Source organism: Haemorhous mexicanus, chromosome 5 (assembly GCF_027477595.1).
Source record: "Haemorhous mexicanus isolate bHaeMex1 chromosome 5, bHaeMex1.pri, whole genome shotgun sequence".
NCBI lineage: Eukaryota > Metazoa > Chordata > Aves > Passeriformes > Fringillidae > Haemorhous > Haemorhous mexicanus.
The window spans coordinates 74922456-74939388 of record NC_082345.1 but is presented as its reverse complement, the minus strand read 5'-3'; the positions used below and the strand labels follow the sequence as shown (position 1 = coordinate 74939388).

At 51.0% G+C, this 16933-nt stretch overlaps 2 protein-coding genes across 3 annotated transcripts in view; one reads left to right on the top strand and one right to left on the bottom strand.

Moving 5' to 3' along the window:
• The first annotated feature begins 15 nt into the window (after positions 1–15).
• On the top strand, positions 16–7541 carry MEST (mesoderm specific transcript). Of its 2 annotated transcripts, XM_059847613.1 has the most exons (12): positions 16–84; positions 892–1046; positions 1527–1606; positions 2007–2084; positions 2491–2627; positions 2876–2934; positions 3682–3722; positions 4171–4241; positions 4984–5085; positions 5738–5814; positions 6228–6291; positions 6651–7541. In XM_059847613.1, the coding sequence occupies exons 2-12, from the start codon at positions 893–895 to the stop codon at positions 6766–6768; spliced, it is 981 nt and encodes a 326-aa protein (XP_059703596.1). In that variant the 5' UTR covers positions 16–84; position 892; the 3' UTR covers positions 6769–7541. The 2 variants fall into 2 exon arrangements, with proteins under 2 accessions (XP_059703596.1, XP_059703597.1); XM_059847614.1 differs by lacking the exon at positions 5738–5814.
• Positions 7485–16933, bottom strand: part of COPG2 (COPI coat complex subunit gamma 2) — a 23801-nt gene continuing 14352 nt past the window's right edge. The window contains exons 15-24 of the mRNA XM_059847611.1: positions 15198–15273; positions 14244–14347; positions 13608–13733; positions 12987–13049; positions 12472–12611; positions 12135–12306; positions 10856–10953; positions 9623–9761; positions 9417–9515; positions 7485–7891 (exon numbers count right to left, since the gene is read on the bottom strand). Of these exons, the coding sequence (XP_059703594.1) occupies positions 7761–7891; positions 9417–9515; positions 9623–9761; positions 10856–10953; positions 12135–12306; positions 12472–12611; positions 12987–13049; positions 13608–13733; positions 14244–14347; positions 15198–15273 (1148 nt within the window). The 3' untranslated portion in view covers positions 7485–7760. The remainder of the gene's footprint in view (positions 7892–9416; positions 9516–9622; positions 9762–10855; positions 10954–12134; positions 12307–12471; positions 12612–12986; positions 13050–13607; positions 13734–14243; positions 14348–15197; positions 15274–16933) is intronic.

The window sequence follows — 16933 nt, the reverse complement described above, 5'->3', positions numbered from 1 at the left end:
CGGTGGCCACGCCTCCGCGGCCCCGCCCCGCCCCGCCGGGAGAGCGCGATGGCGGCGCGCGCCCGCGGCAGCACCTGAGCGCAGGTGAGAGGGGTGCGCACGCGGCCCCGGCCCCGCCCCGCCCCGCCCCGCCCCGCCCGTCCCGCGCTCAGAGAGGGGGCGTGGCCTGAGGGGAGGGGGGTGTGGGGGTCCCGGGGTCGGTTTGTGGGCGGGCGCTGTTGGGGGTGTGTCCCTTCAGTGGGTGTGTCCCCTCAGGTGGGTGTGTCCCTTCAGGTGGGTGTGTCCCCTCCCTTTGACTGCCATTGACTCCCTGAACCCCGTTGGGGTCACGACCCCCCAGACCCCAATAAGGTCCTGACCCCCATGGCCCCTCAGGCCTCCCACAGCCCATGGACCCCTGAAGCCCCCCCAGTGATCCCATGGCCCCTGTGGACTCCTAGTGGGGTCATGCCCTCTCTCCCTAAACCCCATGAGTCCACAACTTCCCTTCAGACCCCTTTTGGATCCACAGCCTCCCAATGACCCCATGCTCCCCCTCAAACCCCAAATGGCCCCACAGTCTCCCTCAGACCCCAAAGTGGACCTTTGTTCCCCCTCAGACCCCAAATGAGATCGACCTTCCCTCTCAGACCCCAAACATTTGCTGCATCTGCCACCCTGGGGACATGCCACCCTGGGACTGGGGGACTTTTGGGGACATGGAAAGGGGTTCTAGGAATGGGGGAGTTTTAGGGACATGCAGGTTATGGGAATGGGGAAGTCTGGGGCCATGGAGGTGGGTTATAGGAAAGGGGGAGTTTTGGGGCCATGGAGGTGGTTTCTGGGGACCTGGGGAGCTCGGTGGGAGTGCGGAGCTCCGGGGTGACCCCGGTGTCCCGCTGTGTCCCGCAGGATGAAGGAGTGGTGGCTGCAGGTGGGGCTGCTGGGCGTGCCCCTCCTCGCCGTCTACCTGCACATCCCACCCCCCCAGCTCTCCCCAGCACTCCGCTCCTGGAAATCCTCCGGGAGCTTCTTCACCTACAAGGACCTGAACATCTTCTACAGAGGTGACAGAGTCACCCATCCCCCGGTGGCCATGGGGACATCCCTGAACCTGGGCCAGGTGGTGACAAGTCCCTCCTGGTTTTTGCCATCCTGGATCTGCCAGGGATGGCTCAGAACGTTTCGCTGGGGAAAGCTGGTTCTTGTACCTTGGTGGGAAGGATCTCAAGATTCTCCACTGGATGCCAACATGGAAAAGACACTGGAAACCCTTTTTGCAGCAGCACAGAGGCTGCTGGAGTTAATTTGGGCTAATTAAATCCTTTTATCAATTAATTTAAAATCCATAGATTTGAAATCAATCCCTGGGTTGATCACAGAGCCGGTGAGGTTTCCGAAGGGAAGCTGTGGTGGGACTCAAACCCATCCTTGGTTTTGGGGAGCAGAGGGAGAGGTGGATTCCCAGTGGGATGGACTCAGTTCCTGTCCTAGAAGGGAGGAATTTTGGGAAGGGCTGACTCCGCGGTGTCCCGTTGTCCCCACAGATTCCAGCGGCGCCGTCGGCAGCTCGGACGTCGTGGTGCTCCTGCACGGCTTCCCAACATCCAGCTACGACTGGAGCAAGGTCAGGGGGTGGCATCTCACAGCAAATCCCAGGATCTTCAGCTCCTGGGGATGAGCAGGCAGCACAGCAGGGGTGGGCCATGCTCCAGAGGAGAGCTCCTGATTTCTGCTGGAGCTACCACCGTGCTCCAGGATATCACCTCGCTCCTCTCCCCGTGTGAAATCCAAACTCTTTCCACATCCCACAGTCCAGAAAAACAGCCACAACAATTCCTTGGCTTTTTTGGGGGATGGTGTGGCTGTTTATTGGGGAATTTTGACCTGCTGCTGTTTTCTTGGAGCTGGAATGTTCTCTGGGCTGGTGGGGAGGAGCACGTCCATCCATGGCTGCTCATCCCTGCAGATGTTTCCATCCTTTGCTCCCACTGGATGCTTTTCAAATGCATTTCTCCTCTTCCCAGATCTGGGAGGGGCTGACCCAGCGCTTCCACCGGGTGATTGCCCTGGATTTCCTCGGGTTTGGATTCAGTGACAAGCCTGTGAGTACCCTGGCATGAGGATTTTCATGGTTGCTTTCGGCCCAGCACTCCGGAAAATTGTTTTTTGCCATCCAGGAGAAAAATTGTTTTTCTGGAAATTGGTTTTTCTCCTCCCATTTACCTCTGGAAAAGGGAGAAGTCATTACAACAGTGGAAGGGATAGGGAAGGTTTGTGGTGGATGGGTTTGATGGGACTCCAAAATGCACCTTGACCCCTCTGGAGCACGGACAATGCTCCCGTGGCCTCGTGGACACCACAGGACATCCCAGCCGCTGGGTCCAGGCTCACAAGCTGCTGCTTTCCATGTTCCATATTCCCACATTCCTCCCTTGGGGCATTTCCTGTGGAACCTGTGGGCTCCTGCTGGGTCAGGCTCTCACTGGGACCCCTCTCCCACTTTTGCAGAGGCCCCATGGCTACTCCATCTTCGAGCAGGCCACCATCGTGGAGGGGCTGCTGCGACACCTCGGCCTCCGGCACCAGCGGATCAACCTCCTGTCCCACGACTACGGGGACACGGTGGCCCAGGAGCTGCTGCACAGGTCCCTGCCACCCCTCCTGCCCTTTGCTGTCTCCACCAAGATGGTTTCCAGCTGATAAGTGGGAGGACGTGGTGCAGAATTCCCTTTTCCTTGTGGCTGAGGTGTCTCGGGGCACACCCAAGGCTTCCACCCGTCCGGTTCCCAAAGGAAATGGAGATGATCCCACACAATTTGAGCTCCTGCTTGGTCTTTTCTTGGAGCCTGGAGAGGGTTTGGTTGTGTTTCACCTTCTTCTCTGCTGTCCCCAGGTATGAGCACAACAGAACTGGAAGCATCCTGATCAACAGCCTCTGTTTGTCCAACGGAGGTAAGGTCTGTCCAGGGTGGGATGGGGATCCATGGGGTGGAAACCCATGGAATGGGAATCCATGGGATTGGTATCCATGGGAAAGGAACCCTTGGGATGGGGATCCATGGGATAGGAACCCTTGGGATGGGGATCCATTGGATGGGAATCCATGGGATTGGTATCCATGGGAAAGGAACCCTTGGGATGGGGATCCATGGGATTGGTATCCATGGGATAGGAACCCTTGGGATGGGGATCCATGGGATGGGGATCCATGGGGTGGAAACCCATGGAATGGGAACCCATGGGATTGGTATCCATGGGAAAGGAACCCTTGGGATGAGGATCCATGGGATGGGGATCCATGGGGTGGAAACCCATGGAATGGGAACCCATGGGATTGGTATCCATGGGATAGGAACCCTTGGGATGGGGATCCATGGGATGGGAATCCATGGGATTGGTATCCATGGGATAGGAACCCTTGGGATGGGAACCCATAGGATTGGGGTCCGTGGGATGGGAACCTTGGGATGGGAACCCATAGGATTGGGGTCCGTGGGATTGGTATCGATGGGATGGATTGGCTTTCCCATCTCCACCACCCAAATCCCAAGGATTGCAATCAAGGAGCTGTAATTAACCAGAAGCATCAATCCTGAGGCTCCCTGGGCCACTTTCATGGCACTGTGAAGGGGGACAGCCTGGGAGACGTGGAGCAAAACCCTTCCAGCCTTACAGCTCCGTTCTTTGCTGTCCTTCCAGGGATTTTTCCTGAAACATACTACCCCCGCTTCATCCAGAAGGTGAGCTGCTCCCCTCTCCAGTCACACTGAATCCCAAATAAACCCCCCTTGGTGAGCTGCTCCCCTCTCCAGCCACACTGAATCCCAAAATCCCAAATAAACCCCCCTTGGTGAGCTGCTCCCTCTCCAGCCACACTGAATCCCAAAATCCCAAATAAACCCCCCTTGGTGAGCTGCTCCCTCTCCAGCCACACTGAATCCCAAATAAACCCCCCTTGGTGAGCTGCTCCCCTCTCCAGCCACACTGAACCCAACATCCCAAATAAACCCCCCTTGGTCAGCTGCTCCCTCTCCAGCCACACTGAATCCCAAAATCCCAAATAAACCCCCCTTGGTGAGCTGCTGTCACTCCCCATGGACACCTCAAGGGTCTGGGCTGGGTGTCATGGGAGAAGCTCTCCAAGGATTCATGTTGAGTTGTTTTCCCTCCTTTTCCCTTCTTCCCAAGCTCCTCAAGGATGGGGGGCTGCTGTCTCCCCTCCTCCTGAGGCTGATGAATTTCTTCTTCTTCTCTGGAGGGTGAGTCTTGGGGGTGCTGGGCACAATCCAGAAGGTTCCCCTTCCAAGTGGGGAAGGGGAAATGCAGGAATGAGAAGGAATTCCTGGCTGGGAGGGTGGGAAGACCCTGGAGTAGAATTCCCAGAGCACCACTGGCTGTCCCTGGATGCCTGGAAGTGTCCAAGGCCAGGTTGGAGCAGCCTGGGATAGTGGGAGGTGTCCCTGCCCATGGCAGGGGGTTGCAGTGAATGATCCTTCAATTCCCTTCCAACCCAAACCATTCCATGGTTCCACAAATCAGGGATCTGGGGAGCACATTCCCTGGCCCTGGTCCTGCAGAGGTGGGATTGGCATCTGGACCATTCTCTCTCCACACTGGCCAGGCACTTCAGTTTAATAATAATACAAAACAACTTTTCCCTGGACACTGGAACCCTCCTCTCCACAAGTGTTGGAATTACACTTGTGGAGATTCCAACAAGTGTAATTGGAATTACACTTGTTGTAATCCAATTTCAGAGGCAACAAAGCCCCTGCACAATCAGATTTTTGTATTTTTAGAGGTGCTAAAAACCTTTTCTTTCCCCAAAAAAGCCCCTTGAGCCCATCCAACACTTAATCCCAACTTATCTGGGGGACATCTTGGCACTTGGAGTTTTGCTGTGGAAACTGGAAGTGCTGGAATGTTTTGCCCTGGAGCAGTTTTTGGGTGGTTCCCTGACACAGCTGCTGTTGTGTCTCTCCAAATGCCCCTGTTTTCCAGGCTGGGGGCAGTTTTTGGGCCCTACACGCAGCCCTCGCAGGCAGAACTCTGGGACATGTGGACAGCACTGCGGAACAACGACGGGAACCTGGTCATGGACAGGTACCTGCCAGGAACTCCTGCACGAGCTGGGGTCACAGCTGCTCCGAGGTGCCCAGAGCCCAGCCAGCCTCTCCAGAACTCCCAGCTGCTGCTGGAAAACACCCCTTGGAGTGCTTTGGTGGAGATCGATACTGCAGAGGGTTGTTTTTGTTGGAGATCATCATTACATCTCCAGAAAGAGCTGGGGGGTGAGGCTGGAGCAGAAATTCTCTAGGGTGATGCAAGGCAGGGAAATGAAGGTTGGAGTTGGGTCTGAGATGGGGATTTTTTTTTTCCTTTGGAAGTCAAGGGTTTGGATTTGGGGGAGTTTTGGGAATGACTAGAGCTCAATCTCTATTTGGCAGGAATTTGAGCAGCATTGTTCCAGGAGAGATTTCATTTGGATTTGAACCTTCTGGGCCCTTCCCGGAAGTCCCAATCCCAAATCTTCAGCTTGGCAATTTTGGAAGGACATCTTCTGTCCAGTTTGAGCTCCTTGTCTCCCCTTCCCCCAGTGGGAGAACAGAGTCCCTGAGCCCAGGGATGATGGTGTGGCACTGGAGGCCCACAGGAGATGCAGATCCCACCTGGATCTCATTGTGTCCACGGCCCCAGGAGCAAATTCCAGGCTGGGCAGCATCCACTGCATAACAAGGGCTTTTCCTTCCCTCAGTATTTTGCAGTACATAAACCAGAGGAAGAAGCACAGAGAGCGCTGGGTCGGGGCTTTGATGTCTACCTCAGTCCCCTGTGAGTAGGAATCCATTCCTTCACTGCTTGGCATTTTTGGGAACTGCCCCCCTCACTTCCAGGCTCCTTTCCACTCATTCAGCCTCTCTTATCCTGAGCTCAAACCCAGTTTTGCAGCAGAGAAAACGTTCCCTGGTTCACAGCTGCTTCTCCAAGTGCTGCTCCAGGGAAGCTGAGGAGCTTTTCAAGCCCCAAAAGTTGCAGCCAGGGTAAAATGTGGGGGTTGGAGGCTGGACTGGACCCCAGGGCAGCCCAGCAAAAGCCCATTCAGAGCTGTTTTGTTCAGTGCTCCACTGGAAGCTTCCCAAGCTTGTGTGAGGAGGGAACGCTCCTGCAGGTCTCCCTGGGGATGTTCTAATTAATGAATCCATTAATTTATGGATATAAAAGCTCTGTCTGTACTTCCCTTGCAGTACATCTCATCTACGGGCCCCTGGACCCTGTGAATCCACACCCAGAGTTCCTCCAGCTTTACAAGTAAGACAAAAGTGGGAATGTGCAGCTGGGCCTTCATTCCAAGGGATATTTTAGCTGGCTATTCCCCAATTCCATCCTCAGGGAGGCTGCTTTTCATTCCCACTGGCACCTGCACAGCCAGGTGCTTCAGTCAGAGCAGTTTGGAAATTGGTTCTGCATTTTCAGTCATGATCCATTTTAAAACCACACAGGGAAGATTTGTTTCCTGAGGAAGTCTCCTCCTCCAAACTGACCTGAAGGAAATCCAGCACTTGGAAGGGGTCAGATGGAGCTGCTGCAGGCTTTTTTTGTCCCATTAATGGGCACAACTGAGTCTGCAGCAATTCCTGTGCTTAAGCCTTGCTCTGTTTTTCCACCAGGAAGGTGCTTCCCACGTCCACAGTGTCTGTGCTGGATGACCACATCAGCCACTATCCCCAGCTGGAGGATCCCCTGGGATTTCTGAATGCCTATCTGAACTTCATCAACTCCTTCTGAGCTGCTGCAGCTCAGTTCTTACTCTTTGCTTATAGTCAGGCTTTGGGGGCAGGAAAAAACATTGATTTTCTCTCCCAAATCCAACACTGTGCTCACACCCTCATCCTGGGCTGCCAAACTGAGTGAAATCCTTGGAGAGCTGGAAAAATGAGGGGGAAAGCAGGATTCAGACAGCTCTTCCAGCCCTACCCTCCCCTTCTTGCCCAGCTTAACTCTAAATATTTAGAGAGGCAGAGGTTGAAATTAAGATGAAATCAGAATTTCTTACTTCCTTCATCACCCTGACTTGGGAAGAAACAACCACTTCATCAGCAGGGAGAGGCAGGAGTTCCCTCACAAAATCCCTCCCTCCCTCCCCTTCCCTTCCCCGTTTTCCATATGGGATTTTTCCCAATCTCAACCCAGGAAAAGGCTGCCCTGAGGTTTGCTTATTACCTGACATAAAGCTCAGAGAACTGAATCTGCCTCAAGAGATGGAGTTTAATCTCTCTCTGGACATTGATTTTTCTGTGTGGAAGAAGAGACAGTCACAAAAATATTGCAAAATTGGAGGTCTGGGGTGGTTTTTAACTGTTTATGTTGGGAATTTAATAGCATCCCTTTAGGAATAAGGGGTTTTTGCTTTATAAACAGCCATTATGGGGTATTTTTTCTGTACTGGAGCAGACAGAATTAGAACAAAAAAATTCTATTTTATTAACAGTAATTCATACGAATTCCACCACTTGAACCAGTGTTTATTTTCTGTTAATAAAAAGCAATTTTGACAAAAATCTGATTCCGTTTTCTCACATCTTTTCTCTTCCCTGGTTGAGATGCCATAAGTTAGGTGGGAATGGTGTGACAACGAGGGAAGGGACACGGGAATGGCTCAGTCCCAGCCAGCCACTATGGGACAGCATACAAAAGATTTCCCAAAGGGAGGAATAAAAACCCCATGCAGAAGGAGAGCAGGGAGGAGGGGCAGGTCCAGGAGCTGCACTGCTGAACCCTCAGCCCACGGACGCCAGGATGACATCGACAGACGTCTCGTCTTTGCTCCTGACTGTCACCTGCATGGTCACACCGTCCCCAAGGGCCAGCCTGGACCTGACCAGCACGTCACAGCCACCTCTGTACACACCTGGGACAAAGCAACACGGAGAGGTCACTTTGGAGAGGCTCAGGGACCCGGTCCTGACCCAGGGCAGGACAGCTTTAGTCTTCAACCAGGTTCTGCACGTGGCTCACATCCCCATGGAATGCTCCAGCTTGGAGAGCTGGGACAGGCCCTAGGGGTGCTGGTGACAGTGGCTGGATGTTCCCTGGTGGGCAAGAGGCCAGTGGCACCTGGGCTGTGCCAGCCCCAGTGTGGGCACAGCCTTAGGGCAGGGACTGACCCCTGAGGGACACCCTGGAATCCTGGGGACAGCTCTGGAGAGGAGAGCCCTGGAGGGGCTGGAGAGGGTCCAGAGAAGGGAATGGAGCTGGGAAAAGGTCTGGAGAGCCAGGAGGGGCTGAGGGAGCTGGGAAGGGTCTGGAGAACCAGGAGGGGCTGAGGGAGCTGGGAAGGGTCTGGAGAACCAGGAGGGGCTGAGGGAGCTGGGAAGGGTCTGGAGAACCAGGAGGGGCTGAGGGAGCTGGGAAGGGTCTGGAGAACCAGGAGGGGCTGAGGGAGCTGGGAAGGGTCTGGAGAACCAGGAGGGGCTGAGGGAGCTGGGAAGGGTCTGGAGAACCAGGAGGGGCTGAGGGAGCTGGGAAGGGTCTGGAGAACCAGGAGGGGCTGAGGGAGCTGGGGAGGGTCTGGAGAACCAGGAGGGGCTGAGGGAGCTGGGAAGGGTCTGGAGAACCAGGAGGGGCTGAGGGAGCTGGGAAGGGTCTGGAGAACCAGGAGAGGCTGAGGGAGCTGGGAAGGGGCTGAGCCTGGAGCAAAGGAGGCTCAGGGGGGACCTTGTGGCTCTGCACAAGTCCCTGCCAGGAGGGGACAGCCGGGGGGGTCGGGCTGTGCTCCAGGGAACAGGGACAGGAGCAGAGGGAACGGCCTCAGGCTGGGCCAGGGGAGGGGCTGGGAGGATTTGGGGAAATCACTCCTGGGAAGGGCTGTGCAGCCCTGGCACAGCTGTCCAGGGCAGGAGAGGGGTCCCCACCCCTGGAGGGATTACAAAGCCGTGTGACACTTGGGGACATGGGGCAGTGGTGGCCTTGGCAGTGCTGGGAATGGTTGCACTCAATGACCTCAGAGAGCTTTTCCCACCTAAACCATTCCATGGCTCTAGGAGAAGTTGTGGGTGCAGCAGGGGAGCTCAGGATTTGTCTTTAGCTACAGGAACTTGAGAATGAGACACTCCCAGAAGGACCCTTCTGAGATAAACTCAGGCATTTAAGGGATTCAATTCTGTCTGCTCTGGAAGCTCCCAAATCAGAGATTCTGCACCATTCCCACAGGTGGAATTCCCCCATTCCCAGAGCTTGGCCTGAGCACATCCAAGACAGAGGTCTCTAAGTTAGGACCAGCTGCATTCAACACACAGGGTCACTGCAGAGAAAAAACCTCTTTCTACAGAGAAAAAACTCCCAAAATAGCAGCAAGATCTCCTAAACCATTTCCTCTCATTTAGAAAAATCTGTGGGGACAGGGAAACACGAAATTCAGCAGCAGGAGCACTTACCAGCCAAGTAGAGGGTGTGAGAATTTTTGTTTTCTGGCACTTTATCTGACCTCTCACAGGGCTGCATGCCCAGGAACTTGATGATGTTATTGACAGCTTCTGCAGTCAGAGATTGAAGAGGAAAATCATTCCAGGTAATAAATAATTACATTCAATAAAACCCCAGCCTGGCAGGTGGGTGATCAATAAATGAGGGATTTTCTCACCATCCAAGGTTTTGATGGAGCTGAGTGCAAAGGTTTCTTCTTTTTCAAAGTCATCTCCCACCTCCTCCCAGGCAGCTGCAAAGTTGGGCTTTAGAACCTTCTGGAGATGATCAGACACTGTCACCTCCAAGTCTTCCAGCTGGGAGGAAAAAACAAAGGGAAATTTTCAGGCCAGTTATGGAAATAATCCTCACCTTGGAAAGGGAAAAAGACCCTGCAGCATTTTGCCAAGACAATGCCTGGTTTTAATTCCAGGAGAGCCATATCATAATAGCTTCTAAAAAGAGGGGAAATAGTATTCATGGTTATTTATGGGGAAATAGTAATGATTTAAGAGGGGAAATAGTATTAATTTAAGAGGGGACTAGTATTTATGACGAATAAATAAATAAATAGTATTTATTTATTCATCTATAATCCTTAACAATTTTTACACAAAACATCTGTGGGACTAAAGGAGAGCAGAAAAGGAGGCCATCACTTGATGGGTCAAAGCCTTTACAGCCCCTCCTGGGCTTCTTCCACGGAGAGACTTCCTCAGAATCCATGGAACTCCGGGATGGTTTGGGTTGGAAGGGTCTTGAAGATGATCCAGTGCCACCCCTGTCATGGCAGGGACACCTCCCAGTGTCCCAGGCTGCTCCAGCCCCAGGGTCCAGCCTGGCCTGGGACACTCCAGGGATGCAGGGGCAGCCCCAGCTGCTCTGGCAGTTCCAGCCCAGCCAGGAATTCCTCATTGCCCAGATCCCATCCATGCCTGCCCTCTGGCACTGGGAGCCATTCCCTGGCTCCTGTCCCTGCAGGCCTTGTCCCCAATCCCTCTGCAGCTCTCCTGGAGCCCCTCCAGGCCCTGGAATGTGCTGGAAGCTCTCCCTGGAGCCTTCTCCTCTCCAGGTGAGCACCCCCTCTCCCAGCCTTTATTTCCTCCAATACTTCCTGAAATCTGTCTAATCCAAATGCTTGAGGTGGAAAGATTGCAGCACAATTCTGAAAACACACAATGGAAGTTATTTCTTCCTTCCCCCCTCTCTGTCCCCACAAATTCCATTCCACAGGGCACTAGAACTTTGACAGAAATGAAGCTTTGGGGAAGGATCTAAAAATGACATTTTACAGAATTCTGCTGTTTCAGGCACATTGATTGGTTTCAGGATCGAGAGGAAACTTGACCCAATGGTCACATTTCTCCCAAATGAGTGAGAATGGGGAATAGGGAACAAATCCTGGACTCACCACATACTCATCCTCATAGCCATCCTCCTCTGGCACCCCCGTGCTGGGGTCGCAGTCCCGCACCGTGAACTTCATGGTGCAGCTGAAGGTGCAGGTGACTGGGGAGAGACACAAATCCTGGGTAAATGGGGACATTCCTCTGTGCAGCCCTCTCTTCCCACAGAGACTGCCACACCCATCAGTTCTGCCCCAGGAATACAGATGTGGCCAGGACAGAGCACTTGAATGTCATTTTCCCTTTGATTTTAAAATAAAGGCCAAAGGAGGAGCTCGGGAGAGTTCCAGAGGTAACAAATCACTGATTCCAAATGCTGCCATGAAATCCAGCAGCAGCCACCAGGACAAATTCCATGAGGATTCCTGACAAATTCCTAGCTAATTCAGATTAGTTCTAATCTTCCCTGGTATTAAAATAACCTAAAAATCCACTCCACTGATAAGTCATGTTAGATAACTGCAAACCCAGTGGTGTTTAATGAGAGGAAGAAAAGAAAGGGAAGTTTCATGTCCAAGAAAATCTCATTCCTATATTTTGTAGTAGTTCCTGATTCTCCAAAGAGAGGAAAAAATTAATTAGTCCATTAAATAAAGCCTCAAATTAGGAATATTTTTATTCTATCTGCATTTTCCTTTTAGTGGTTCTGTTCTTCAACACTACAAAACATCCAAGGTTTTCAATGTGCTCCTTTCACTGATTGCAGGCCATAAATCCAAGTTTCCATTACTTGCATGCTCTGCAATCCTCTTTAACATCCCATTTTTAATCATCCAACTGATACATAAAAATTATTTAGCTAAAAAGCAGCACTTGAGAGACAGTGTGGAGGTTTTGTATGGGAGGTATCTAAGGAAGTGATGTAAAAGATTTTGTGTAACAGAGTTTGTGGAACTACTGAGAAGTTGTACATGTAAAAAAAAATTCTAAAATTTTTATTCTAATTCTCATTACTCTTTATTTTAGTTACTGTTAATAAATTTTTCTTTATACCCTTTGAAATTTTTAAACCTGGTTTACCTTCCTCCTAATCCTATCTCACAGGTAAATACATTAATAATTAGCCAACACCAAACCCACCACACTCTGTAATACATTAACCAAAAATATCTCAAAATGAACAAAATCTCCAATGAACAAACCAAAACCACTACACAAAGTTAGTATTTCCACCCAGTTCAAACTGAAACCACCACACACACAGACAAGAAAAATCCAAGGAGCTCAGGATGAACCAAACCCCAAACCCTTCCTTGGAGGGATTGGTGGGGCACAATTTCTCACCTGCAGTGGGGTCATCCTGGGGGATCCTGACCAGGGTGTAGCACATGCCAGGCTGGTTGTAGGCCAGGCTGGGAGCTGGGATGCAGCAGATCACATCATAGCCATCTGATGGCTCCATCTGCACTGTCACTCTCTCCAGGAGCTGATCATTCAAGGTGTTTGTGCAGTCAAACTGCAGCAGCAAACAGGGAAAAGGATTTGCAAACACTTCTTCATCCAGAGCTTCCCCCACACCAAATCAGCTAAAACCTTCCATGGCATGCAGCAAATTCCTGGTGTTCTGATCAATTCTGCCAAACCCTGCTGGGCCCTGGGAGAAGGGGGTGGGTGCTCTCACCTGGAAAACGATGTGGGCTGGGAACACGTGCTTGATGCAGCGAACAAAATACTCTGTTTCTGCTTCTGTGAGCTGCACTGGCTCAGAGGATTTGAACAGGGGACCCAGGCCCTTGAACTCTGGGATGGCTGCCAGTTGTTCTGTGCAGGAGGGAAAAGAGGATCAGCAGGGACAGGCTCTGATCCTGGCCTCACTCAACGCTTCAGAGAATCCCAGAATGGTTTGGGTAGGAAGGGACACTGAGGATAATTCAGTTCCACCCCCTGGACACCTCCCAGTGTCCCAGGCTGCTCCAGCCCCAGTGTCCAGCCTGGCCTGGGACACTGCAGGGATGCAGGGGCAGCCCCAGCTGCTCTGGCAGTTCCAGCCCAGGCAGGAATTCCTCATTGCCCAGATCCCATCCATGCCTGCCCTCTGGCACTGGGAGCCACTCCCTGTGTCCTGTCCCTGCAGGCCTTGTCCCCAGTCCCTCTGCAGCTCTCCTGGAGCTCTGGACAGCCACAGATCTCTCCTACCTTGAAATATATCCTGGCGTGAGGGAGCCACTTTCTCAGGTTTGCTGGTCACCAGGGCAATCTCTGTGGAGAAAAAAAGCAAAGATTTTGTGCTCTGTCTCAACTCAACCAAGCAGGAGGTTTAAATGCCATTAAATCTCCACTAAATATTCCTTAGACTATCTTCCTTATAGTATCTTCCTTATATTTATTACATTCCCTGTATGTTTCTTATATTCTGCTGCAAAGCACTGCCAGCCTGGCTCCTCACACACTGAAGTATCTTTTTTTTTTTTTTTTTTGATGTGGAAATACTGGATTAAAAGTAGAGAAAGTAAGGCTGAGTTATGAGGAATAAACCACACCTTAGCTCTGAAAAGCCAGGAAAAAAATTAAAGGAGGAAAGGGAAGGAAAACAAAAAAAGAACTCCTAAGTTGGTTGTGCTAAGTGAAGATGCTGAAGAATTGTGCAAGGACATGGAAGAAAGCCAGAGAAGTGACTGGGAGCTCCTGGAGTGGCCTTTTCCAAAGGCTGGGAACCAATAAGTGCTGATTAGGCACAGATTTGGCCCTGCTAACGAGATCAGCAGCCCCAGGGCTCTGAGCCTTGCCTCAGCCCGTTGCCACCAGTCTGGGTGTTACCTGCTTTCTGCTCAAAGATGGGGGCTGTAGCCAGGGGAACTGTTTTCATGTCAAAGGGTTTCTCTGAGGGCTCCAGTGTGTACTGGTGTAGGGCCTTCTCCATCCCAGGAACAGAGACTGTCAGCCCTGCAGAGGAGAAAGGCAGAAAAATTTGGTTTTGAGAGCTGGAACTGCCCCAGGCACCGCTGATCCACAGGAAACACAAAACAGGCAGAGCAGAAAAAAAGCTGCTCTGAAGATGACACGAAGTTGCCAAGTCTAAGCAGCTCATTCCCAAGAATTTTCCATGGATTAATTAAATCCTCTGCTCACGTGAATTTTCAGTCACAAAGTGATTTTAAAACCAACCCTCATCCTGGTTTTGGATTGGAAAAGATGGAGCAAAAACCAAGAAATGAAAGCCCAGGTCACACTCCTGGCTCCATTTCCCACACCATGCTTCCCAGATTTGGATTCTTTAGGATTCCCAGAGCAGCTGTGGCTACCCCTGGGTCCCTGGGAGTGTCCAAAGCCAGGTTGGACAAGTTTAGATTGCTAAATCTCCCTCTCCAAGCACAAGCACTTGGCAGGGAAGTGCTAAGGCCAGAAAAAGCACATGAATCAACAGCTCTGAGTGGGTTCCTTTCTCTCACTGACCATTAAAAATGTAGGCAGCATTCAGGGCCAGCTGTCTCTGCTGCAGGACATTCAGGTAGAACGTTGCCCTGTCCCTGACTTCGTCGTCGCTGTCCATCATGCACCTGTTTGGGGACAAGGGGACAAGGTCAGCCAGCTCTGGCCACCAGAGAGCTGAGCTAAAAATGGCACTGACAAAGCTGCCTCTGATACTGCAGTGAGAGCCACAGCTCCCTTGTGGGGTTTTCAAAGTGTGCAAAAACCTGTTTGTACAACACAGGAGCTGGTGTAATTTCAATTAAATCATTAACACTACATGTCTTAAGAAGAAACACGAACGTGTGACATGGGAACACCCAACTCTGGAAACACAAATGTTACTCCTGAGTAACCTGGACAGGAATTTTCTTGCTTCAAGGGCTGTTAAAATGTTCACACATAGAAAAGCTCTGTTGGGGGAAGGTGACTTTTTATTTGGGCAGATATTGATAGGACAAGGGGGAACAACTTCAAACTAAGAGAGATTTAGGTTGGATGTGAGGAAGAAATTCCTGTCTGTGAGGATGGGGAGGCCTTGGCAGCTGTGGCTGCTCCTGGATCCCTGGAAGATCCAAGGCCAGGCTGGATGGGGCGTGGAGCACCCTGGCACAGTGGAAGGAGCCCTGCCATGGCCCTGGCACAGGATGAGTTTCAAGCTCTTCCAACCCAAAGCAATCAATGACTCTGATTTATTACCCCCTGAGCAATGTCCTCAGGCCAAATTACCACCACATGTCTCCATGACTAATCCCATCCTTCACTTCCCTGTGATCCTCCCCTCCAGCAGTGCTCTGCTCCCTCCAGCCACACAGGAAAGGTGGCAGAAGCATTTTCCCACTCCCAGCTGGGATTGCCAGCCCCAGTGCCAGCCCCAGCTGCTGGGACCTTGTTTGCAGCCACCAGAGTGTCCCCCCAGGCCCAGCCTGCCCCACTCACCTCTGCAGCAGCACCAGGATGCTGGGAAGCAGATTCTCATTCTGTGCCCCAAACTTGGCCAAAGCACTGACAGCAGCTGCAGAGAGAGCAGGGAGGTGTCAGAGCAGCCCAAGTTCTGCACAAACACATCCTCACAGCCCTGAACTTTCCACTGACACAGCTCTTCACTTCCACACCAGCAACCCTTCAGTGACATGGAAAGGCTCAACTATTCCTGTATTTCCACATGGAAACAGTTCTGTGATCAAGATCAACTTAACAGCTCTGAGAACCAGCTGGGGGAGAGGCTGCCTCAATCTGCTTTCTAGAGAAACCCCTTTGGAGGTTTTCTCCCAAATTTGTCCTAAACTAGGACACTCCTTACTACAATTATCTCAAATTTCATTGCCAGGTTGAGAAAAAGGTGTGATGATTTATTTTGGAAGGAATTTGAGATGGGATTTTTGAATTGTTTTTGATGATGTGGTTTATTTTTTACATAGGTAGGAAGGATGAATTTGGTTTATATTGTTATAGTATGGTTTAGAAGGCTACAAGATTCTTAGTTATAAGACTTTTTAAGGATCTACTGACTAATAAAACACTGTTAATAAGGATATTTATGTTTTTGACTTAATCTTTAAATATTTTGTTTTATGGATTTATGTTCTAGTGTAACTATTTTTAGTTAATTATGTTATGACACAAACTTACAGTACTGCATTCTAAACTCTTTATCTCTGTAACTACTTTTATTTTTTCTATATCGTAACCTTTAAAACTCTAAACTTTACTTAGTTTAACTTGTCTCTGCTCTAAACTATAAATCCATATTCTCACTTTTAGCACTTAAGTTTGCAAGTTTTTTCTAAGGTCTCAGATCAAGTCTTGAGTTTAATTCTAAGCTTTGGCTTACAGCCCCAAAGTTCTGAGAGTTCTTGGCATGTGGGATTCCATCAAAAAGGCAAGGAGGCAGAACTGCAGGCCTGGAGCTGCACTCACCAGCCCTCACAGCCTTGTTTCCCTCTCTCAAAGGGGTTTTTGAGAAACCCCTTTGGAGGTTTTCTCCCAAATTTGTCCTAAACCAGGACACCTTTCTAAAATTATCTCAAATTTCATTTCCAGGTTGAGGAAAAGGCAAGGAGGCAGAAGTGCAGGCCTGGAATTCTCACAGCCCTCACAGCCTCGTTCTCCAGCACCACCCTGAGGCCCTCCTAACCCAGCAGGGGCAGGATCTTGGTGGCCAGCAGTGTGGGGCTGCTTGAATCTGCTTTCTAAAGAAACCCTTTAGAAGGTTTTCTCCCAGATTTACCCTAAAGCAGGACACCTCCTTACTACAATTATCTGGCATTTCATTTCCAGGTTGAGGAAAGGCAAGGAGGCAGAAGTGCAGGCCTGGAGCTGCACTCACCAGCCCTCACAGCCTCATTCTCCTCTCTCAAAGGGGTTTTTGAGAAACCCCTTTGGAGGTTTTCTCCCAGATTTACCCTAAAGCAGGACACCTCCTTACTACAATTATCTGGAATTTCATTTCCAGGTTGAGGAAAGGCAAGGAGGCAGAAGTGCAGGTCTGGAGCTGCACTCACCAGCCCTGACAGTCTCCTTCTCAAGCACCACTCTGGGGTCCTCCTTGGCCAGCAGGTCCAGGATTTTGCTGGCCAGCACAGTGTGGGGCTGCTTGAATCTGCTTTCTAAAGAAACCCTTTAGAAGGTTTTCTCCCAATTTACCCTAAAGCAGGACACCTCCTTACTACAAT

Bases quoted from the DNA above. Each gene is read 5' to 3' on its own strand.
- MEST (XM_059847613.1), top strand. From the start codon at position 893: ATGAAGGAGTGGTGGCTGCAGGTGGGGCTGCTGGGCGTGCCCCTCCTC. The intron at 1,607-2,006 runs GTCAGGGGGTGG...TCCTCTTCCCAG, and splicing joins CCAGCTACGACTGGAGCAAG to ATCTGGGAGGGGCTGACCCA. The intron at 4,242-4,983 runs GTGAGTCTTGGG...CCTGTTTTCCAG, and splicing joins TTCTTCTTCTTCTCTGGAGG to GCTGGGGGCAGTTTTTGGGC.